Below are 25,107 nucleotides of genomic sequence, written 5' to 3'. Positions count from 1 at the left end.
GTATTCTTGGTTTTGCGCCTCACGTGCAGAGGCATGTCTTAGTATACTTTTATCTGTATCAAATGTTTTTCCTTTGACAATACGTAATCTGTGGTAGCATTAACCTTTAATATCGTCTGTGCATTTGCACATTTTGATAAAGAAGAGAATACTGTTACTAAAATTTTGGTTATTTCATTAGGTCAGCACCCTATTTACATATTTTATTAAAATGTCTGATTGGGATACCGTAACAATTCTTCGAAAAAAACCCCCAAAGGCATCGGCTCTAAAAACTGAACAAGCAGTTAATGCTGCACGTCGTCAAGGTTTACCAGTGGATACTCAACAAAAATTTGGTGCTGGAACTAATAAACAACATGTTACTACAAAAAATACTGCAAAACTTGACAGAGAGACTGAAGAACTTCGACATGAAAAAATACCCCTTGATTTAGGAAAACTTATAATGCAAGGCAGACAGGCTAAAGGCATGAGTCAAAAAGATCTAGCTACAAAAATATGTGAAAAACCTCAAATTGTAAATGATTACGAAGCTGGTCGCGGTATTCCAAATAATATTGTTCTGGGTAAAATTGAGAGGGCAATTGGAATAAAACTACGCGGAAAAGAACGTGGCCAACCGCTACAGCCTCCTGGAGGACAGAAATAACGGATTCCCTGGGAGGCGAAGACTTTACTCCGATATGTTTATTGCATAATGTTTAGTCATATTTTTGCTGTTGAAATTGTTTTATTATAATATAATTCATAACGTCGTGTTAAATGATGTAAGCATTTATTTTCTTTGTATAGATTCTGGAAAGTTCTCATGATGTTACCATTCGGAAAAAGTTTCATTCATAAACGCAGCGATCGTGAAATGTGGATGTGATATGCAATAAAATAGTTTTATTTATGATTAATATTTTGTTTCCTTTAAAAGTTTACAAACTTGATGGAAATATCAGATTTTGAGAAAATATTGTTTAATATACACGAAATTCATTTATATTTAGTTGATGTAAATTATTGCTTTGGATTTATTATATAGATTTTCCGTGGTTGTACTGGTTGTGCATATGAAAAATTTAAGGACTAAGTAAAATATTTAGTAGTGCTTTTGGATTGCTCCATTTCTTAATTGTTTAGTATTCCCAGAACTTGAAATAGTTATGGTCGTCGTTCGTCCGTATATTGATTTGTTTCATCTACAACGCAACGCAGTCCGAAAAATATTACTTTTAATATGATAAGAGTATATCTAGAATTTGATCACTAAGCGACGTGAGCACTCTTAATATGAAAAAAAGTACACAAAATGACATAACCTCTGTATATTTAACACAAACAAATTTTTGTTTATATGGTTAAGTTATTATCATCAAAAACAGATAAATATATTATTGAGGGCAATTTTTGAGATAAGAGACTGCATTGCGAGATCGGCAATTCATGTCATTCATTATGACATCATTCGAGAGTTAAAAAAAATAGCAATTTCATTTCATAGTACTTGTACCTAGTTTGTAGCATTTTCACTCAAACTGACTCAAACCAAACTCAAACGTCAGTCTTTAGGGTTCAAACTTGCTTCATACCAAATTTAATTAAATTCCGTTCAGTAGCATTGGTCGTAAACACAAAAAAAATGCATTTTTTTTATTAATACATGTTATAGATAAAAAAAGTTAATAGATAAGGGACACAGAACACTTCGATTTATAGATATGGAATTAACATTTTTTGTTTTGTAAAAGCTGCCCTCTAATGCAATGCTTTCATTAGATTGACGATGTCAAAGCATATCGCCTTTACACTGTTCAGAGACCGACCAACATAGTTTTTTTTTGTCACACAATGGAAACCTTCAGAAAAATTCCTCCTCATTGAAACCACACTGATGGCTGTCTTTGGTTTGGATCAAAGAGGCTGTAGGATTGTATGGAACGAAATCATTGGGCGAAGATGATCTAGACACATCACATCCTCGCTAGATTGTACGGCGGTACTAGACCAACTCTGCTGCAATCCTCCTCTGGGCCGTCTGAAATAACAAGCCGAAAGATTGCGACTCCTACCAATTATGTATCACGTCAGTTCCATATCAAAATTAAACTATTCAGCTTTGACCCATTGTGGTTGGAATAGACTACAGAACAAACCTGCGCTCAAAACGTTCAATGGATATTGTGTCTTTAATAGGAAACTGATGGATCGCTCGAATTTCACGTATATTCGACAAATTTTAAGGAGTTTCGATACCTATGATACGATGGTTATGTTTTGATTTAATTTCATTTTAAGCTGACAATGTCTGTTCGCATGTTATAAATTTGCTTTTTTTATACAGGCCAGTATCTTTTTCTCCGCTCTTTAAAATTAACTCTTAGTTAAATCGTAACAATTTCGTAAATTGCAATCAAGAATCTGCATATATACGGCTGGAGATCTTTAAAATATGTATCTCTTAAAAGATCTCAAATAATCTTTGGTGTCCAGCTAATAACCAGCAAAAAACCGCCTTACCAAGTTATGCTATTAATATACAAGATTGGTATCTATAATATGTAACAATTTTATTTCTATGAAAAAATATTTCTATTTAACTACAATTAATTTTAATATCATCCAATGTATATGTCATGCCCGAACATAGATTAAATATTAATATTAAATAAGTATTATTATTTTGATTTTCATACTTGTGTTCAGCCTTCTTCGACTGAGTTGTCTATCATATTTTGAAGTTTGACATATTTGTCAACAGTTAAAAACAAGGTCCATATCCATAAAAACTCCAGAACTCTCAATTCTGACAAGTGACATTATAATAGAAATCAAAATATATAATTATCTTATAATTAAATAACTTCCTGTGTGGATTGGCCGCAGTGCGTAATATTTTTTTACTGTATTTAACCTTGTTAATTGTTATGAGAAATAAATTTAATCAAGAACCATTTATTATTTTTTTTAGAGTTATTTCATAAATATTGAATCATAAGTCATACAGGCATGAATAACACAGAAACTAATTCAGATGATGTAGAAGAAATATTAGTTTACGCTGAATTTGAAGACAGTGTCAATTTGGAAAAATATAATAATATTCATGTATTAGGCATTGACACTAAAAATCCAATTTTTCAACTAGATGATACCTTCTTTACTGGTAATATCTTGAGTATGGTGTTCATTTAAAATATGCAAAATAATAAATATCATTGGATCATATGGACCTTAAAATAAAATAACATTTATTTTATTTCATTAACATTAAGAACATTAACATTATACTTTATTTTAGGTACAATAGAAAATCCATTAGGGACATATATGTTCTTTGAAGATGATCCTTCGCCTCATTGTGCGGATCCCTTGTTTGACAAGTTACCTGAAAAAAATTTAAAATACTTATGTAAAACAAGAAAGCTCATATCTGTAGAACATGCATATGTGACACATAAAGAAGGAAAACCAGGTTTGTAGGAGTACCAGTTTAAACAATGCAATATAATTATCATTGACTGTTTTTCCATATGACTTTGAAATAATACAACTATTTTTTATTAACCATAGCTATTATTAAATAATGAATCAGAATGCCTTGTGGTAACAAAACAAAGTTATAATTTTTCAGTAACATGAAAACTTGTCATCACACATCTTATTATAAAAGATTTTTGGTCCAAATCTAATCCTCTAATTTATTCATTTTTATGCTTTAATAGAAAACCTATAATAATTTTATGATAAATTTCCTTCCTATTTTATATTTAATATGATTAAGTTACATTACCCAGCCAAATGTGGGCGTTATTATCAAAGTCAAAATAACAGGAACACAAATTTCTATTGAATTGAGATAATCTTTAATCTTTCTACAGATATATAAATATATTATAATCTGTTAATAGCCAAAAAAAATTACATATTTTATAAGTTAGTAGCCTAACCATTATCATTTCGAACAGAAACGGACCATCCAGTTGAAGCAGCAGATTCTTCTTTGAATGATGAAATAAAACCAGCTGATTTTAAAACTATTCAAGAAGCAATAGAAAAATTTAAAAAAGAGTGGTCATCTAATACAAGTCAATAGTTTAGTATGCTTTATTTTCTATAGTTTTAAAAATAATATTAATGTATTAATGTTTATAAAATATAGATTGTAATATTGTAATCAAGTTTTTCAAAACCTAGCTTCTTAAATCTAAATATTTGTTATAGCCAAGTAATCATAATCTAATATCTAAAAAGATAATTTGTTTTATAAATGTATATAAAACTAATAATCTGAATAATATTTGATAGAAACTAAATGAATATACATTTCTTTATTTGTTGATCAACTGAATTAAAAGCAGTTGATTTATTTATTTGTGCATACCATATATTTTATTGTTTTGCAAAAGTTTTATGATATACTCTGATATGTATAAATATTCAACCATTTAGATTTCTACTTTATATTCATTTTGTAAATCTAAACTATTGTATAATTGGAAAAATTAACCATGTTTCTTCCAAAATAAGGAAACTATTATGAAACTGGAATAATTAAACCTTGTTTCTACTTAATTCTTTAAATAATAAAATAATCTAATTACTCTAAAATTAAATGTAAAAGTAGTGGCACTAACCTTTGAAATCACAAATGAAACATGAGTAGGTAATACCGGATAACGAGATTTACAAAACAATTAATTCTAAGCACTATGTTGATAATCTTAAATATCCAAAAGATCTGTTTCGTTTTCTAATGAAGACCATAATTCATATCCATCTGATTCTTTATCCGGATCATTCTAGGACAATTGTTTAGAAATATTTTGTGTTGAATTAATAATAAAATATAATTGTGATTTCTTGACATAAAAATTATATTAAAACAAAATTTTATAATATCAAAGATTTTTTAAATACATTCTAAATAAAATAAAATAAATCAATTAAATTAATTCCCTTTTACAATTAGCAATAAACGGGGCATATGGCAACCCTAAGATTATGGCACTATTTAACATTCAATAAGATGGTAAATCCCCTTTTAGAATCACAAAAAAGTCCCGGATTTACCAAACCATATAAAATGAATCGTGTTTGTAATTAACTGATCATCGTGCAGTAGAGCATTGCTTTTACGGTACACATGTTTTTAAAATCTAGTGCTTGTGAAAATTTCAATAAAGTAAATATAACTATTAAGTGTTTGTGTGTTTGACAAGAAAGACGTACGTACCGTTATAACTAATATCTAAAAATACGAATAGCTGTAATTTAAAAATAAATAAACCGTTGATTGAATAATGCGAATTTTTAATAGATATTAAAAAATATACAGTTTGTATTGAGCGCCAAAAACTGTACAGTATATATTCCAACACAACTTTTTTTCCGATAACGGCTTCGTAAACATTCTAAATACCATTATTCCAGAAATCGATTATTGACCAATCAAGCTATCAACCAATAACCAATGATATCACGTAAATTCGATGTCGTTATATCTGTCTTTACTCTGTCCTATGTGTATTATTTCAGGATAGAAAATGCCGCAACAGTCAAAAACTAAAGCCCATACTAAAAAAAAGAAATGTGAAGTTATATTTCAACAAATTAATAGACATTACATAAGAATGGACAAGAATGAGAGAAAAGAAAACACTGATATATTATTTGCCGTATTGAAAGAATTAATAAATGCTATGCGAAGGAATGATAAGCTTTTTGATAGCTTAAGACCAAAGCTAGATTTTTTGGGCAGTTACTTCGATGGGTTACGCGTCGGTAAGCCGACAGAATACGATATCAATATCATATTGAAATTTCCAGTTAATTATGGTAAAATTAAATTAGACGCGTCTAACTCGCCTCATGACTATACAGCTATAATAATGCCACCAGAGTTTCGAAGATTGGGTAAAGTGCCCTTAACGGTTAATCAGGGATTTTCGAAAACTCATTTATGGTGTAATAAGGAGTATAAGTTATCAATGAAAAAATTTCGTTCCTGGATGCAGAGCACTGTCGACGTCGCTATAAACGCTCTTCCCTTAGAAGATGGAATGAGAATAATAAAATTGAATAATAAACAAAAGTATAAAGTTCACACGAGATCATCTGGTCCTGCTAACACAATTACAATTATAAAAGACAATAATGATATAATTGATATTGATTTAGTACCAACGTTCACGTTTGTGTTGCCTGTAGTACCGATTAACTCTAATGTAGACTTTACAAAAGTTAAATCCTCCAACATTTTAAGGTATTTTGTAGTTCCCAAGCCAAATGTTGACGATTATAATTGGCGACTATCATTTCCATTTCAAGAAAGACAATTACTGAAAAACAGAAATAACTTAAAAAGTACAATAAAGTTAATTAAACATTTCAGGGATGTACAGGGTTTTACTCAACTTTCAAGCTATTTTATTAAAACTCTTTTTCTTTGGGAATGTGCAAGCAACGACGAAAGTTACTGGAATAAGCACTCATTGTATTTTTTAGTATTTAATATGTTGAAGAAACTTAGTGATCGATTAAGTCATCACTGTATAATGAATATTTGGTGCCCAAGTCATAATGTTTTAGAAAAGATTAAACCGGAAACGTGCCAAAATTGGCACAATCGTATAAGTCATATAATACAATATATAGAAAATAGAGGCCATAAAAATCCTGAAGTTATATTTGAATATTTTTGTAAAAAAAGTTAGGTATATTTATAATAAGACATTATTTCTAAAGACCCAAGTTCATCCACCAATTCTGTAATAATGTATTTATAAGGTTTTATAGATTAAGAATATAATGTCGAGTTATATATTTTTATAATAATTTAATATATAACTAAATTAAATTGGTGCTATATATACTATACGATTGTATGCAATTAAAATAAGATATATACAAAAATATATTAATGTCTGAAAATCCCATGCATTTTTATTATTATTATAAATTCAAATAGAAAAAAATATTTAAAATTTTTAAACTATTGGTAGGTACCAATAATTAATGACAAGATAATTGTGTAACGTAATTCTTATTTTATAAAAAGACAACTGATAACAATAACTTCAAAGCACTTGGTAAGTACACACATTAACTTATTATTTCATTCCTAAAAGAAAACCAATGACAAAGTTCAACGCTGATTTTAACGGAATGCCTTAGAAGGTATACAAAAAAACGGCTATAAAAAATGATATGATAAACATATGTACAAAATGATCATATTAAATAATACTATAAATACTGACTTCATTAAAACCAACGGCTAACATATGCAAAAAAAATAAAAAACGCTTAAAGCTTAAAGAGTTTTTATATTCTCAATTTAACTATCTCGCTTATTTTGTATTAGTGCCGCGAAACGGGCTGTTAAAATTGATCGTTAAAAACTACATCTCTTGTTGCACTAAAGCTGAAACCGCACTTTAGCGGCGCGGAGCGGCGTCGATTATTATTACTCTGAACAAATGCACCAGTGCAGTTGACGTTTGACTGATAGACACAAACGTATAAGCCTATACGGGAATTTCCCAAAAATAGAACTATAATTGGCAAAGAAGTTGAAAAATGATCTTAAGCATAAATACTTCTTAAAATCTTAGATACTAATAAATAACTAGGAAACAGTTGGCTTTAGATTCACTAAAATTTTCTTGAATATTACTATTATTAGTAGTAACCTTTAATTCTATTGATAAATTTACATTTTTATAATATTGCCTTCGCACTTCTGTGGACTCCCATATAGGACTGTGATTCCATTAGAACTTTCAATTACACATTTTAGATGTTCCTCAAAATCCTTATGATCATCAAAATACTCAACTTTCTGTAAAGATTTATTTTAGCCGACAAAAGTTGCAATAACTTACGCGCTGTGACAACACTGTAATGACCTTTTTAGTTAGTAATATTTTTGAGGAATACGTTAAGTATTGTTTCATTTATATTTTTTTTAAGTTTTTTGTTTGATCTTACTTTAATTTTACGAAAATACATATAATTTATATATATATATATATATATATATATATATATATATATATAAAGAGTGAAGCTTACAATTAAATTAACTCATAACGCCAGTGTTTCATTATAAATGTATTATCTATGATGTCACGATTGCTTTTTTAAAAGATGAACTGTTTTTGTTTTGTGCCCTTCCTATGGCTCAAATATCTTATAAAAATGTTAGTCAATGTCTTTTTGTTTTTGCAATTTTGTTAAATTATATTATAGTATGAATAAGCATATAAAAAATTATAAAATTGCAAATACAAACTCAGAGAGGAAAAATATTTTTATTATTTAGTAAGTTTGGCACATACATATATCTTTATCTAGGCTATATCTTAAGGATTAAATTAAATATAAAATATAAATATATATAGAATAAATAATTAACAAAAATAAAAGATTATCTGGGTCCAGCATAATAATTCAAATTCAATATTAATTTTACAACTCGCACTTGGATCTTAAATCTTAATTGTCTATACTTATTTGGCCGCCATTTTATTTGTATCGCCATTTCATTTATTCAGTGAGATGGAGAATTCAAGATTTCAAAGTGAGATAGAAATAATAAAATCATATCGCTGAATTCAGTGTATTTCGTAAAAAAAATATTTTTAATGAATATCAAGGTTAGACAATATTATTATTTTCTCTTTTTATTATCATCTCGGGCGTTTTTTGATGGCATTTAGAGCTTCCATTCATCAAACAGTGGCAAAGAAATTAACAATGGCGACTATAGTTTACTTGAAGCGCGTCTATAGATAGTCCGTCATCCTTTTCTTACATTATATCGACACTATTTACGGAGACACTGCTTTCATCGGCGAATGATCTTTTTACGAGTAGAGTAGAATGATAAGAAATATTCCCCGTTACCTTCGCACTGTATGTTTTGGGAGTTTCTCTTTCGCGTATACAATTAGCCGCGCTTTTAAATTTGTCTAACTATTTCTCATTTAACAACAAAACCATCGTATAACTGTAATTTTTTTTTATTTACAGTTCACTGTGAGACAATATTCTGTATTTATAAAAGTGTAATGAGATAAAGCTACAATGTTCACCACTAACGCTGTTCAAGCCGGTTCGGTGCCGACCCTCCAATACCAAGAGCATCCACAAAAATCACAGGGAAAAAACATCGAAAATGTTCAACAGAAAACACAACAGACACAACAAACACAACAGGTATGTGTCCTCAATTCAAGAATACAAACTAAGCCTAAGCTGCTATGAAGACTATTATTTTTAAATATTTTTCTAAAAAAATAAATGCATTTAACAATTACAGTCTTATATTTAAAGTGTATTTTATCTTTAAGGAATTTCCAACATTCTGTTATACAACTAATGTTAATATGATTGGCAAAATTGGTACTGGAGCACCTGGTGGAGCGAGTGGAGTCACCGGTGGTGTGAACATTGCACAACTAACTACTAGCGATGACAAAACATGCTACATAGCTCAGCCATTTTCATACAACTATGCCCTTGTAAATCAAATGCAAATCGCACCAAATGGTATTCAGAACACAATATCAAATATTAGTTTTAAATGTGATGTCTGTGGATTGATGTTCGGCCACCTTACTTTACTAAATGCTCATAAAAGGATACATGCCCAAGATGCAGGTAAACAATAATTTATTTAGTTTATAATGATTCGTAATTATTTTAATGTAGTCTATATTCAACCCTAATGGTTATATTTTACTGATGAATTTTAATTATTATGTCAACTATTTAATAAGGCTAACATTGAAATTTATAAATTTTCAGATAGCAATATAACAGTAGTGGCAACGGGTGTCAGTACAGCCAATGAAGTAACAATGCCACCTCATATACAAATCCTTTCTACAGATCCAAATGATCAGCAACAACACCATGTACAGATACAAGACAGTAAGTGTTTTTATTGATAACTTAAATTTATATAAATGAAAATTATATTCAACGAAAACAAAGTCCATATTATATTGAAAGTACAAGCAAGCCTATCTAACAATGCTATTCCCATGTTTTTGACTACAACTTTACAATCAAATACACTTTCGTATTTTAATTTTCCTCTGTTTGGCAATGATTTTATTTTTTGTAGCTATTGATGAGTTTTAGTGCATCAATATAGAAAACTGAAAACAAGAGTAAAAAATTATTATTTAAAGAATGCAATTTAATAAATGTTCACATTGACCATAATTATTGTGGTTGAATGTCGAGCACTAGATGATCACTAGGATGTTACTATTATATTATTCCCACAGGGTATATATTTTTATTTATTGAATTATTTAAGAAAATGATTGTATTTAATTAACCTTTTAATATATACTTATATTTTCAGCTAAACCAGTAATCATTGATAAAGTCCAAAAGTGTATTACATGTGGAGGACCAATAGCTAATAATCCCAAAAGAAAAGGACCGAAACTAATTAGATGTGAAAACTGTATAGCGCAGGATTCAGTAGAACAAAGAAATAACCAAAGTTAGTTCAAAAGTGTTTGTTATTATAAAATTTATAGTCACTAATATTTTTAAAATAAAACAAAAGACAACCTTTACTTTAAAGCTTTACTTAAAAACTGGAACTATAGTCAAATCTGTAAGAAGTTAAAACTAATATGTGGTGTTTCTTTTTTTCATATTTCAGTAAATTCAACACAAATATTTGTAGCAACTGAAAATAATGTGAAATTTGAAGTGGGTGGTGTAAGTGGAGTTCAAAATGCAACTGATCCTTTAGCAACAGCACCAAGTAATCAACAGCAACAGCAACAACAACAACAAAAACCCTGTAAGAAAATCAGGAAGTACTTCACTAATTTTTTTAAGACAATGCTTCTGGCACAGTTTATATGCCATCAGCAACAATATGTTATGTCGTTTGTGATTGTTATTGCACCACACTATCCATATAAACTGCAATAAAGAAATATCAATTTTGTTATTTGCTGGTTGACTACCAAATGGTTCGTGATCCTTGAATAAAGTTCAATCAATATGGAATAACTATTTGTATGAAATGTGGAATGTAAATCTTTAACTCTGCTAAAAATTACACACAAATCTATGAAGGTTGAGTGAACCAGTAAAACTGCAAACATAGGGAAATAAAATTGTAGTTTTCAAAATTGGTGGGTAATGTTTGTGATGTAAGATATTAACATTTCTTACAATGCCAATATGTAATGGTATTGGTGATCTTTGCTCAATTGTTGCCTACTTAGTTTAATTAACAAAATAAATTTTCTAATTGCAGTACCTGGACATCATCCTGTGAAAAAAAGAAATTTAGCATCTGTAACAAAATGTCAAAACTGCAATGGTTCTGGTATAGTTTTTGTTGGTGGAAATAAAAACAAAAATAACCAAGCAAATGCAGATAAACCATTTCATTGTAACATATGCGGTGGTTCCTTCTCAAGATACTCATCATTATGGTCTCATAAAAAGTTACATTCTGGTGAAAAAAATTTCAAATGTGGCATTTGTGGGATTGCATTTGCCAAGGCTGTTTATCTTAAAAATCATTCAAGAATACACACAGGAGAAAAACCATATAGGTAATCATCTATAATCTTTATAATTTTTTTATTTTTTAATGTGTATAGATACATGATCTCATTAGACATTTCTTTTGAACTCAAGATTAAAGCTTATTTTTGGAATTAACAGTAAAACACTAAAAAAATAAATTTAATGTTGTCATAAACTACACTTACGAAAATCATAATGTATTGTGTGGAAATTCATTTCATGACATTATTACATTTCAGAAAAAATCATACAATACATTTAGTACATATTTCTCAATCAACACTTACCATACTGAACATTACACTTATTATGTCATGTACATACATTAATGATAAAAGCAAAGATTTATTTAACAAAACAAAATTGTGGACCATAATTTATGTGTCATAATACTTTAACCATATAATTAAAAGGTTTATCTGTAGTATATATCCTCACCAACATTGCTCTGTAGGCTCTGAAGGCTTTACGCCATGATGTTTTTTAAAAGAATGATACACATATATTATAATACAATAAAAAATGAGCAACAATGCTCACATTCCTATCATTTTATCTACTCATTTATTCATCTTGTAATGCGTCAAGAAGTTTTGGACACATCTACAAAAATATTGATTATTTTGTAACAAATAAACTGTGTTAAAGTTCTTAAGGCACTTTTTACCTATAGATAATAAGTTTGTTTACAAAATAAGTTGTGGTTTCATTTAGTGCATTTTATATGAGAAATTGTAAAAGCTGCTTGTAAAGCTACTGTACATTACTTTCAACACAAGGGTAATGGCTTATACATTTTAAATATCAGATTCAGATAATGATGATGATAATGATCTGAATATAATTTGGACTCTTAATCATATTTTTGTTACGTTATTGTCAGTAATTTATTTATAAGTGTGTTATATATTTTTATTTTTTTAACAGATGTCAAACTTGTGGAATGCAATTTTCACAGTCTCCACACTTAAAGAATCATGAAAGAACACATTCGGGAGAGAAACCATATGTGTGTGAGGTAGGTACTTAAAATTACACTATACACTTTAACATGATAATTCAAAAGTGCACTTATTGAATGACTATAATAATTTAAAAAAAAAAGGCAAATTTGAACACATGCTGGATTCCAGCTATTATAGTGAGTTATAATCATTTTAGAGGTATATTTATAGCGTTACTTACAAAATGTAAGTACAACATTTTCTTACTATAACCAGTACAAAAGTAATATGTATAACATAATTTTATGCAATTATCTCAAAATGTACAAATAATTTATGATTAGTTTTGAAAAATATTGTTTTACTACTGAATTTATTTTAATACTACATATGTTTTAATTCTGTAATGCAGGTATGTGACAAAGGTTTCGCGAGGCATGCGACGTTATGGAATCATCGTCGTATACACACAGGCGAGAAACCTTACAAGTAAGTATAAATATATCTTTTAAAACACAAATCTTTACTAGTGTCTTAAACTGAAACGCATATAGAGTTATTAGTTGTATTATTAGTCTCATAATATGGAAAATAATTGTTTTGGATAAACTGATGATAACCCATTAAACAATCATATATAATGAGCTTGGTAAGATCATCAGTCATTAGCGAATGCAATTTCTCTTATTATTATTTATTAATTCTATGTATTTAAGATATTCATTACTACTATTTTAATTTTTTTTTTGTGTGCAATGAATAAAATAAAAAATACCTCACCATGCTGAAATATATAATTAACTTCACTTCTTTATTTATTTTGTAATAGATGTGACACATGCGGCTCAGCGTTTAGTCAGGCGGCTCATCTTAAAAACCATGCAAAAGTGCATTCCGGGGAGAAACCCTTCAAGTGTGATATTTGTACTGCTGCATTTGCAGACCGCTTTGCGTTGAAGCGACATAGAGGGATACACGATAAATATGGTTAGCGGTTTTTATTATTGGTATCAAAATATTTATTACTATAAGACTTTTATTACATTTATTAATTCCAAAAAAAATATATAAAATGAATCACGTGCATAATTTTTCAAGTTATTACTATACCAGCTTAAAAACAAGATGATAATAATGATATACTATTATTATTACATTCATTATTGTCATCTGAAATAATATAATATTATTATGCTATCTCATAATTATGCTTCAATAAAGTTCAATTCTGACTATCTTTATTCAACATAAGTACTGTTTTTAATATAATATAAAACCTGTAGGTCAAACTGCCCCATTGCCATCAAGAATACAACAAAATCAACAAGAGCAACAAGGGTCTCAACAGCAACAAACTACTGAACAACAAGGAACACAAACAACTGTTGAAGTTGAACTTCGTAATGATCAAACTCTATGAGTTTAGTCACTAATTTAATTTCTATATTTATTCCCCACCCACAGTGTAAGATTTATATTACCTGAATATAAAAGCACATATTTATGTTACTGTACATAATTTAACTCATAGAATCAATTCTAATTTAACAGGAGTCAGTTATGATGTATATGTAAAGACTTTACAAGGAAGTAATCATGAAATATTGTAAAGTGGATTTATTACTGTGTAGTCTATATTATTTAGCTGATCCTTTGAAAGTGTAGGAATAAATTGGTTGCATATGCAACAAAACACTGCCAATACATTTAAGTGTGAGATACAACCAATTGACAGATTTATTTTTGTATTTTTAGTGTCATATGTACATTATGTGCACCTGTATAGATGGGCTTTTTGAAGGGCTGTTTATTTGAGCCCATGTAATATATTAATAATAGGAATATCATTGGCTGTGGAATTAAGAAAATGTGTTTTATATCATCATCTTTTGATATGAACTTAAAAACACGGTACTGTTGTAACATTTCTCACACATGTAAATATTAGTGTATGATAGATTAGTATAGATTAAAGATGACGATTTAATTATATTAGAATGAACTTTTTAGTAAATGGGATGAACTTGTTCAACTTAATTAATATTAATAAAAAAGTATAGTTTTTTTACAATTCTTCTAATTAGTTAATTTTGGTCAGAGGTAAATACAACAAATCATCCCATGTCATACCATCAAAATGATGCTTCTCTGTATTAAGACTACATTTTTTAAAGTAATATTGACCGAAATACATAGTAAGAAGAAATAGAAACAATACCTTGTTTTATTTAGGTCCCATTCCTTATTATAACAATTATTAGTTTTTAACTAGACAAATTAAATGGCAATGACTTTAATCAGTTAAATTATTTTTTGATGAAAAATGAAAGTATTGTTACAAATTAATTGAATATAGTGTTATAGAAGAAATCTTATAATAAAACGAAAGTATTTTAAATTATATGATTTATTTATTGGCTTAAATTATAATGGAATAAGATATATTTATGAATTATTCATAAACCCAGTTTTCTACAGCAGGAGTCCATCCGACAACTTCCTTTTCAGTGAACCAGAGGTCGATTTCTTTTTTAGCGGATTCTACGCTGTCTGAACCGTGAAGGATGTTGCGGCCAACTTGAATGCAGAGATCACCACGGATGGTGCCAGGTTGGGAATCAGCGGGGTTAGTTGCACCGAGCATCTGACGAGCGGTTTTCACAACGTTGAGTCCTTCCCACACCATAGGTACTACTGGGCCTGAGCTCATATATTTAACGAGACCGGGGAAGAATGGTCGCGATGAAAGGTCGCTGTAGTGTTTCTGTAGAAGTTCTTCAGACGGCCATACAAATTTAAGAGCTACAAGCTTAAAGCCTTTCTTCTCAAACCTTTCAATAATTGTGCCGACGAGACCTCGTTGTACGCCGTCTGGTTTAACCATGATGAAAGTCCTTTCACGTTGTTCGCCCATGTTGGTTTTAGTTTCTTTCTACTGGTATAGGTTACTTAAGAACACGTAGCGTGGAAGGATGGCAATAAAATAATTCTGCAGCTGGAGCCGGTCAATGACAAAAGAGATAGGAAAAGGAAATGACATAAGATTATGTCACTATCTGTGTTGTCAGATTAATAAAATATGACCATATTCTTATGCATCGTCTACACTGGCGAGTGGTCATTGATGCTTAAATTTACGCATAATGCTTCGTATAATATTTTGTATTTTAATTGTAACCGATGAATATATTATAAGAAACATCTAAAAAATTAGAGTTCATACAATTATAATAAAATTAAACAAAAATAAAATCGTATGTTAATTAAAAGATAAAAAAATTCAACAAACACTAGTTATAATTCATATTGCCTAAAAACAAGTAAGCTTCGCCATACAAGGACATTAAAAAAAAAAATTTTGCCTGTAACCTATGTTATGAGTGCCTAATAATGTTAACATGGAAAGTACATTTTGTAATTTATTTAGAGTAGAATATTTCGTAAAAATAAAATTACATTTCCAACAACGAAAATCAAGCACTAAGAGGTTCTACTGTATCAATGAGAGTCAATAACAGAGAAATATCTAAAAAGAGTATTGAAGAATTGCCTTACTGAGTTAAAACGATGCAACTTCAAAAATTATCAATTAAGTGAAATCTATTGTTGTCTTCTGATTTATAAAAACGATTAAACGTTGGTTATTTGTCAATATTAAAACAAAAATGATCGGTTCAAATTTAAAAAAACGTCAGTTGAGTTCTATGTCTTAACTAGGGAATTAATTCCATAGGGATCCACCCTATGGAATGAATTTCCTAGTTTAAGGCGTCGGCGTCAATTCACTTATTCACAACGGAAAATAATGCGTACAGCGTACGCCATAGTCACTTCGAGCAAGAACTTGATTAGGCTAAATTGCAAAAGGTCTTACTTGTAACTTAGCAATTTATTAGCTGTTTCTGTCTATAAATTTTATTTGAAATCTGCATCAAGCAAATAATTTATGTAATAAAGTAAATTTTTTGCATTGCATTTTGTTTATCATAAATTTTGTGGGAATTTCAAAGAGCGACCCAGTATACGTGTATTATCTATGGAGCGACCTTTAGTTCGAATTCGTTCATGTTCAAATACGAATTTTCAACGTCCTTTCTAGTCATTTTATCTCGATTGCTTTGAAATGAGGATTTTGATTTTTAAAATAATCAGTAGGATATTAGATTAGATTTTTAAGAATATTTTGTGGAATAAAATAAAAAAAATATTGAAATAATTTCGTTTTTCGTCTCGCATCTTTAAAATCGCATCGCAAATAAACAACATTTAGTCGTTTCTATAAAGCAAAAGATGAAAAAAGATTTTATTTGATTCTTTTTGTTAAGGGCTAAACTTCAGTCAGCCGATTAGTTGAACACAACGTCCAACCGCTGAACATTATATCGCCGCCTGGTTATCTAGGGTGACTATGAAATTTTATGCAGCATGAAGTAAAACCAAGTAACTTTTAATAATCACTTTTATTAAATTTAAACCGCGGGATCATTGGTAGATTTTCTTTTAAATATTAAATGCTCCGGTTGGCTTTAGAATATCATATACCTCCACAAATAATAAAAATTTAAAAGATTGTCTTTTAAATAAAATAGAAGTAGAAAGCTTAAACTTGTACATTTGACTTGACACTATGTGGTCTTGTCGGCCTTACCCCTAGAGTGTTTTTTAAGAAACCGAAGGCGCGAAGGGGGTGCTGTACATCCCGTAGCGCCGAAGGCCACTGAGTTTCTAAATTGTTGATAAAGTTTTAAGGTTAGAATTATAAGATTAGTTTTTCCTAATATCTCAAGAACGGAGCAAATTCGCATGATGGCAATGGTACTGGGGCATAAGGCAGATAGTCCCCAATCTCTCCCCCCCCCCTCTATACCGCCTCCTCCTGGAGCAATTTACTAAACCGCAACCGTCATTCATGGTCACCCTGAATTTGTATATAATTTATAACTTCCCAACCCTCTTTCTGCAGTCCAACGTTTTCTCAGCTAGGGCTGGTGTATTCATTGAAATTTATTTATAACACTTAACGTCAGTCCAAACCAACGGGCTAACCATTCAATCAGCCGGTTGATTGGACGTTCAGTGACGACCATTCATTTTACAAGCGGGCTAGCCTTTTCACTAGGAGCCGGCGCTTAATTTAAGCGGCTAGCTACTTAATTGGCTGGTTGATTTAACCAGTTGGCTGTGACATATACATTGCAAAAGCTGGTTGGACCATATGAGACAGATCAATGCACAGTATCTAACACCTTAAAGAAGGTATACAAAGAGTCCGCAATGTTAAAAGTCTGTATCTTAGGAACAACCAACAATAACCATTTCTTATGTATTACTTTTTATGAGAAATAATGGCTTATTTTGGAAGAATTTAAAGCAATACAGCATAAACCCTTATCTAATTAAGTACTTACCTTAAATACATTGTGCATTTAATGTTGATTCATATAATGTAAAGGGTTACAGCATATAATTTTATACTATGTAAAGACACATTTACGCATTGGAATATGTTCCAAGCCTTTTCAAAGGGTGAGGAAGCCTTTAGCCCAGGAGTGGGAATTTACAGGCTGTTGTTGTTGTTGATGTAAAGATTATAGTACCTCCTATTATATATTTTATGAGCTACATTGTTGGTTGCCTAGAGTAAATTGCTATGTAGCTTTAAGATCCCCAAAATTGTATGGTTATTATATATAATAATATATGTATGTATAAATAATATAAGTTGTATCCACATTTTTTACTTCTTCTTTTTTATGTGTACAATGTAAAAGTTTATCTCTTGGATCTATTTTAATGTTGCTTAAAAACAATAATCAATACTATTGAAAAAATAATTTTATTATCTGTATTATAAAACAATGAAGAATGTAAGAATGTGTATTAAAAATTAACAAAATGTAATTACATTCCTACAGAGCTAGATTCAAATTTTGACTCTAAATATTAAAATTAACACAGAGAAACTTAAGAAACTATTATTTATATAAGAAACTTAATAACAAGGTTTAATTTCTACTGATACAATCAGTAACATGGTCATTAACTAAGCCACAAGCCTGCATAAATGCATAGCAAGTGGTTGAACCAACAAACTTAAAACCCTTTTTCTTTAAAGCCTTAGAAATTGCAATAGAGGTCTCAGTTGACGATGGCACTTCTTTATCATTTGTCCAATTATTGACGATAGGAGTATTGTTGACAAAGTTCCAGATAAATTTAGAAAAATCTTCTCCATTTAATTTCATTTCAATGTAACATTTTGCATTGTTTATAATTGATTCAATTTTACCTTTATGTCTAACAATATCAGGATTAGATGAAAGCCTTTTCACATCATTATCATTAAATTCGATTATTTTAATTGGATCAAAGTTATAAAAAAGTTTACGGTAGTTATCACGTTTTTTCAAAATTGTAATCCATGACAATCCCGCTTGTTGTCCTTCCAAACAAAGCATTTCAAAAAGGTACATATTGTCATAACATGGCTTGCCCCACTCATTATCATGGTATGATATATACAGTGGATCATCATTTAACCATCCACATCTAATTACTTTATTATTTAATCGGTTTGTTGTCATTGTTATGAAGATATATTTTATTATTATGTATTTAACTTAAAATAAAATCTTCCAACTATTTCTCATCAAACCGTAGACAATCATTTGCATTTTTAGCCATAATTATAAATATGTGTTATTTGTCAACAAGAGAAAGTATTCTTAAAAAGCCAAATTAAGTCATAAATAATATATACAGCCAGAAAATTATTTTCATTAACTTAATTATAACGTACGAGAAGTGAAAACTTGTTTTGACAGCTAACTTCAGTGATGACTGATGAGTGACAGTTGTAATAATTTGGCGAGGGAAGACCATCGTTTTGTATTTTTAAGGATAGTGTAAAAAAATGAGTAACTGGGTGGACAGAATATACATTACCTGTAGTTGTTTATTAATTGAAATATCTCAATGTAATCTGAGTATTCAGTATTTTCATTAATTAAAAGTGAAAAAAGTTACTAATTATTTGTTTCTAAATTTGTTAGATCTTATAATTTTTTTGTGTGTTTACGCATGCGGTGTGTGTAACTTTCAACTCCTCCAAATATGCCGTTTTATTTGTTTATTCTTGTGCTCATTGCCAAGTCACTATAATTATAATATAAAGAAAACTATCTGTCGGTGTAACTTTGATCGACCGTAACTCAGCTATTAATTCAATTGGCATGTAAAGCTTGTTCTAATGCCTATTATTATTCACCGAAACCTTAACTACTACCTTTGCCCAGGTCGAAGATATAGGAGGGGCGAAACAGCTGCGAATCACTTCGAGAAAAGATGGTACGGCCGAGCCCGTTTTAACATTTTGTTTTTTGCCCGCTACATTCCCACTCACTATTTTTAAGAACGCCACCGTAGTTATAATATGTTTCTCAAACATAAATCGAGAAGATTGAGACACTTGCGTCGTCAAGTAACACTCAAAAGTCTAATTTTATTGATTAGATAGGATATATTATAACTAACACAAAATCTATACATTATAAAATAATTGAAAGAAACATATACCCCGCCCTTGGAAGGAATTTTGCAAAGCTGGAAACTCGGTGTTACGAGTTCTATTACATAGAATAAAAGGTGTATTTGTTTGTCTTGTGTGCAATGTTTTTCACGGATTTCATCAAAGTTATTAAATAACTGTTAATATACGTAGTTTTGTATGAAACCTGTACGGTTGTCACGAGCTCCATGAATAATATGGAAAAAACAGTTTTATTATCTACTGTACCCCAAATAATATGCCTGTACTACTGTATCTAGTGGTGTGACTTTTAGAGTTTGGATTGGAATAGAATCGGGAATGCAGCGTTCTCTTTATATCTTAGCCTCTCGATGACTAAATGTTTGCATTTAACAGAATGGCTACTTAAGTTTCGATTCTAACTTGTAAAATTATATGGCGGTGTAATTTACTTTCTACTATTTTACATTAATTGTTTCGAGGTACTAGTTTGATGTGTGTGTGTGAGATAATAGTGAGATAGTGATTTATTCTTATGCTTCTGTATCTTTTATATGAATCAAAGAAGGATTCAATCTTGCTTTTTTTTAGATATAATTAATAAATAAAATGTTCAACTTTCATTAATCATACAGGCTTGGCGTATTTATATTTAAGTAACCGGTACAAATAAGCCATTTTGGGCCGCCATATATTTTTGCCAATTTTGACTGATGATTGCATCTGTGAGCTTTTATGTACCTTCGTGTTTCAGGGCCAGAAATGAAGTTTTTCATAACACTTATATTACTATCGCTTATTGTTCCATCAGAAAGTTGTTGTATTAATGAAGTATACTCAGGTTTTGATAATTCATTGGAAATGCGATTCATCTGAAACAATGCGTATCATTGGATTATTGAAAGTATAAAATTTGAATGAAAAATATTTAAAAAAATGGTATACGCACTACTATTTTTAATTGGTTATCTGTCAATGGAGAAGTAACTGGCCCTAGAATTAAAACACTGCTATTTTTTTCCAAAGTATCAGGATCCACAAGTACTAAATCGTCATTATCCATATTTTTTATTTCGTCATTTAAAACTAGAAAAATATATTCATTATTTTTTACGTCTCTTATATATGCCTGTGGTTTATTTTGAGGTTGGGTCTCCATTTTTTCAGCAATATTCTCATTATGAACATCATTAAATTGAGGAATTCTTTTTTTGGCAGTGCTTTTACAACATAATGTTTTCAACTGTGCAACGAGAATATCAAATAATAATTCCTTCTTCTCATCGCTTAGTTTTTCCTCTTCAAGATCTTTTTGAGATCGATTATGTATAAGGCTATTAAGTTTTTTCAAAGCCAAAAAACTTGCGCTGTTCTTTTGTTTTTGAGGTAATATTTCTTTGTGGTTCAATTTATGGTAAGCTGTTTGAGTATCGCTTAAATATGCTATTGGATAAATTTTGTTATTGACCTTTGTTAATGTATCATCAATGTATCCTTGTTTCATTTGTGCCGGCGCGGATACTTTTTCATTTTGTGTTGTTTTACCTCCCACAGCTATTCTAACAATATCATTTAAATCATAAACATTCTTCTTTGGGTCAATATTTAACAACCTTATTAATTCTTCATCTGTTAACTTAGATAAAATATACGAAATATCATTTTCTGAAAGTAAATTTTTTTCCACCATTATCCTTAGACTGAATTGAGAGAACTAAACATTCAAAATATATTATATACACTAATAACTAAAATATAATATTTAATTTTTATATTCTGATTTCTGTTTCCATTCAATCTTTTTATTCTCTTTTATTTCATGTTAAATTGATTTACTAGAGAAAGGTAACAATAGTACTTAAAAATTAATCCCTATTTAAACTCACTCGTGTTTTTCATTACTGATAATTGTGGTAAAAGTTTATCGTTTGGTAAGTAGCCCTTGGAGCTCATAAAATCTATGTCATCTTCTGGTTTGTCGACGTTCAATAAAAAGTTGTGTCTTTGATTTGACATTGATTCTGCTGTTTGAACCTGTTGTTTATAATACACACAGTTATTTATAACTTCATTCCATATTGGTCCTTTTTTTAAATAAATTTCAGAAAAATATTGTAAAATTATGACCTCAATTTTTAAGTTTAGGGACAAAATGCTTTATTTTAGGTAGGGCGTAAACTATCACATTGGCTAATAGAGGTTAAAAGTTAGATACACTTACAATTATTAAAGTAACGATCGTAGCAAGACTGCTTTGCATGATGGCTTGATGGTTTTTTGTACTTATGTGCCTATCTAATATCACGGATGAATGCTTACAATGTAATTTCTAATGAAAGATTATACCTATCTCATAAATGTTTACTAAAATAACAATGAACAAACGATCGTTAAATTTCAGTTCACTATTGCGATAAAATTATTCTCAGTCAACTTTTATAATTTCTCATACATTAATGTTATCTTTAAAAATAAAAGACAATTTTACTAATTGTTCTCATGTGATTAGCCTTTTTTAGACATTGTAAAACTTTTACTATATTAATTACAGTAATATTTTTCATTAAACAAACAACATATTTTGAAAAAATATTCTTTATTGGGAAAGGTGGTCACGATGTGGTATATTAAGGGTCTTTTTAAGATTTTAAATTTACATGGTACTATGTTTTTTATTTTTATCCGTCTGAGCTCGATATTTCACAAAACTGAACGAAACATTCGTAGATAAAAATAAAAACATGGTAAATATCCCGTAATTAATAACTGTAATATTAAGGGAATGTTACTATTTTCAAAATAAAAGCCCTCATAACTTCAATGCTTTAAGGGACAACTGAAATCTCATATCTCATGCTGATAAGATGCACTAGTAATTGAGAAGCAATTTCAAGCTATTTCCATAATATGTTTGAGCTTATGCTTTAATGAACCGTCCTGCAGGCGTTGCCATTCTTAAAGTTAATATGTGCCTTTATTCAAGGAACGATGTATATTGAGTAACGGGAGAGCTAATGACGGGCTGCACTGATTGACAAACGTTGACGAAACAATTTCGGCACCTGGTTGAGGATTACATTTTCTATTCGTTTGATTAAGGCCTGTTTGTATAATCAGGTGACCTCGGGATACATTGAGAGCCAAAGATGGTTTCTCGGCTGTGATCGTTTCTTTTAAGGATATCTATACGAGAGTATCCGATCTAAACGGGTTCCTATGGGGTTTTGAGAATAGTTGGGATTAATTTACGGTTGTATGATTATTTTAGGATTTACAAAGACCAAATGTAATCACGCGATAACTTTCTGGTATTAGACAAATAAATAAACGCAAAATATATAATATATAGATTTATTCACTCACGAAGACCTTACTCTCCGTAGAAAATTATTTGCGTGCATTAATATGAGTACTTACAGATTTCCTAAGTGAAAGAACTACTAATCGTTCGAATTTTATTTGCCATCGTTCTTTCGCTCGAAAGTTGTGTTTTGCCTAGACAAGATCCATCCCATTCGAGTAGAACTACCAATAACAGTAGTGGCAACATTTTATTCTGCCGGTGCTACACAATAAATAGATAGAGACAGTATAAGGCAAAATAATTACTTTATAATTTTATTTTATATAAATTAAATAGGCTTCTAATCTCTAAAAATTACAGTATTGCACACCCATAAGATTAAGTATTAAATGTTTACTTTTGATAAAAAAACCCTAATGACATTGACCACTGACAGTTGAGTATTGACTTAAAACTGCATTGATTTAAAATTGAGAAGCCGATTAGATATCTGTTTAGGCGTAATTAACAACAGAGTCCTCGGTTTAATACAAAAATACCGATTTAAACATGAATATCCCGTTTCCAATATTGTATCCACGCTTAGTGGATCCTTCTTGGTTTAACGCTGATAGTCCTTGTGACGAGGACGCAGAATTAACTAATATGGAACAAGCTCATCAACAATGGGTAAATAATGAAATAAAAGCAATTTTGTCTGCTATGAAATAAAATTAAATAATTTACTAGCATATAATAATAAGTAAAAGATTGATATTATTCCTGCTTCGGTGATTGCGTAGATACTGTATTTTAAATCATGTGAAATGATCGAGTTTATAAATAACATAAATATAATACAATAATAATGTAAACACCAAATATATATCTGTTTATTTCATGGTCTAAGTTACTTAAGTAACCAATACATGACCAATTTCTTGTTATAGCTGAATTCCATTGGTCAGCAATACATGAAACGTCCACCGTTGGGTAAAGTTGATCCAGAACCAATGGAGGAAGAGGCTGATTCAGATGAAGAAGAGGGTATGTTGAATCCACCAAATATCATCAATTAGATATTTTGCTTTTTCATGTTATATGTACATATATTTAAGTAATTAAGAACTTTTAAAATATCTTACTATGATCTTAATTAAAACTAAACTTTTAAATGGTATAATTTGTATAACTGCTAAATTCAAGTTTCAAGGTTACAGCAAATAATATTTTGATATAAACATATTCCTAATAGCTTCAAATAACACAGCTTTTATTGTATTGTCAACATTAGGTAACGATGAATCTGATGAATCTGAGGAGTCACACGATGAGGATGAAGAGGAAGAACTACGTTCATATTCACCACCAAGGAATAATAATGAACTAGAGCCAGAAGCTTTAGAAGATCCCAATGAAACCCCAGATCCCAATACTCCTGACCAAAGTGCTCTTTGGCCTATTCAGTAACTAAATGCACATGATCTTATTTATGAGTGCATGAATATCTTTGTATTTTCTGTATAAATGTATAAGCAAAATTAAAGCTAAACAAACCAATTTTGATGTTTTAAATAACTATCTAGTTTTAAGACTAAAAAATTAATAACTCTAAAAGTCTTGTCTGAAAAAGATCTGGGTAGTCTAAAATATTTGGATACATAACTTTAAGTCAAGTTAAGGCATAATCTAGTCAACTATCATATATAGCTTAATTCTTATTTTTTAAAGAAAAACGAAAAAGTTTAAAATTATAGAAGCATTAATGCATTTATGTTTTTTTTTTC

At 29.7% G+C, this 25,107-nt stretch overlaps 8 protein-coding genes across 9 annotated transcripts; 5 read left to right on the top strand and 3 right to left on the bottom strand.

The window, feature by feature from the left end:
- Positions 1-93: 93 nt before the first annotated feature.
- On the top strand, positions 94-905 carry LOC124542784 (endothelial differentiation-related factor 1 homolog). The gene has a single exon (XM_047120674.1). The coding sequence runs from the start codon at positions 212-214 to the stop codon at positions 650-652; it is 441 nt and encodes a 146-aa protein (XP_046976630.1). The 5' UTR covers positions 94-211; the 3' UTR covers positions 653-905.
- Positions 906-2,718: 1,813 nt separating this feature from the next.
- On the top strand, positions 2,719-5,637 carry LOC124542779 (general transcription factor 3C polypeptide 6). Its single transcript, XM_047120671.1, has 5 exons — positions 2,719-2,873; positions 2,960-3,154; positions 3,290-3,463; positions 3,957-4,083; positions 5,527-5,637. Coding segments are annotated over exons 2-5 (459 nt in total). The 5' UTR covers positions 2,719-2,873; positions 2,960-2,997; the 3' UTR covers positions 5,528-5,637.
- Positions 5,535-6,859, top strand: LOC124542773 (cyclic GMP-AMP synthase-like receptor). The gene has a single exon (XM_047120666.1). It carries the CDS (start codon positions 5,535-5,537, stop codon positions 6,702-6,704), a length of 1,170 nt encoding a protein of 389 aa, XP_046976622.1. The 3' UTR covers positions 6,705-6,859.
- Positions 6,860-8,424: 1,565 nt separating this feature from the next.
- LOC124538323 (zinc finger protein ZFP2-like) lies at positions 8,425-14,722 on the top strand. 2 transcript variants are annotated; one of them, XM_047115356.1, is made up of 11 exons: positions 8,425-8,648; positions 9,025-9,210; positions 9,345-9,654; positions 9,802-9,927; positions 10,370-10,513; positions 10,679-10,822; positions 11,288-11,591; positions 12,493-12,583; positions 12,922-12,998; positions 13,339-13,496; positions 13,793-14,722. In XM_047115356.1, the coding sequence occupies exons 2-11, from the start codon at positions 9,079-9,081 to the stop codon at positions 13,927-13,929; spliced, it is 1,623 nt and encodes a 540-aa protein (XP_046971312.1). In that variant the 5' UTR covers positions 8,425-8,648; positions 9,025-9,078; the 3' UTR covers positions 13,930-14,722. The 2 variants fall into 2 exon arrangements, with proteins under 2 accessions (XP_046971312.1, XP_046971320.1); XM_047115364.1 differs by lacking the exon at positions 8,425-8,648 and adding an exon at positions 8,726-8,907.
- A 178-nt stretch (positions 14,723-14,900) lies between these two features.
- Positions 14,901-15,542, bottom strand: LOC124541620 (nucleoside diphosphate kinase). Its single transcript, XM_047119546.1, has one exon. The coding sequence runs from the start codon at positions 15,421-15,423 to the stop codon at positions 14,962-14,964; it is 462 nt and encodes a 153-aa protein (XP_046975502.1). The 5' UTR covers positions 15,424-15,542; the 3' UTR covers positions 14,901-14,961.
- Positions 15,543-18,276: 2,734 nt separating this feature from the next.
- Positions 18,277-19,361, bottom strand: LOC124538425 (DNA-3-methyladenine glycosylase 1-like). Its single transcript, XM_047115484.1, has one exon. The coding sequence runs from the start codon at positions 19,091-19,093 to the stop codon at positions 18,515-18,517; it is 579 nt and encodes a 192-aa protein (XP_046971440.1). The 5' UTR covers positions 19,094-19,361; the 3' UTR covers positions 18,277-18,514.
- A 1,255-nt stretch (positions 19,362-20,616) lies between these two features.
- Positions 20,617-22,415, bottom strand: LOC124541033. Its single transcript, XM_047118821.1, has 4 exons — positions 22,259-22,415; positions 21,924-22,071; positions 20,987-21,702; positions 20,617-20,909 (listed from the first exon to the last, which is right to left on the bottom strand). The coding sequence occupies exons 1-4, from the start codon at positions 22,295-22,297 to the stop codon at positions 20,661-20,663; spliced, it is 1,152 nt and encodes a 383-aa protein (XP_046974777.1). The 5' UTR covers positions 22,298-22,415; the 3' UTR covers positions 20,617-20,660.
- Positions 22,416-23,771: 1,356 nt separating this feature from the next.
- LOC124538648 (anaphase-promoting complex subunit 15-like) lies at positions 23,772-24,880 on the top strand. The gene is made up of 3 exons (XM_047115780.1): positions 23,772-24,010; positions 24,271-24,367; positions 24,615-24,880. The coding sequence occupies exons 1-3, from the start codon at positions 23,891-23,893 to the stop codon at positions 24,788-24,790; spliced, it is 393 nt and encodes a 130-aa protein (XP_046971736.1). The 5' UTR covers positions 23,772-23,890; the 3' UTR covers positions 24,791-24,880.
- Positions 24,881-25,107: the final 227 nt, after the last annotated feature.

This window comes from Vanessa cardui, chromosome 2, assembly GCF_905220365.1.
Source record: "Vanessa cardui chromosome 2, ilVanCard2.1, whole genome shotgun sequence".
Taxonomy (NCBI): Eukaryota; Metazoa; Arthropoda; class Insecta; order Lepidoptera; family Nymphalidae; genus Vanessa; species Vanessa cardui.
This window is presented reverse-complemented; position numbering and strand designations above follow the sequence as displayed.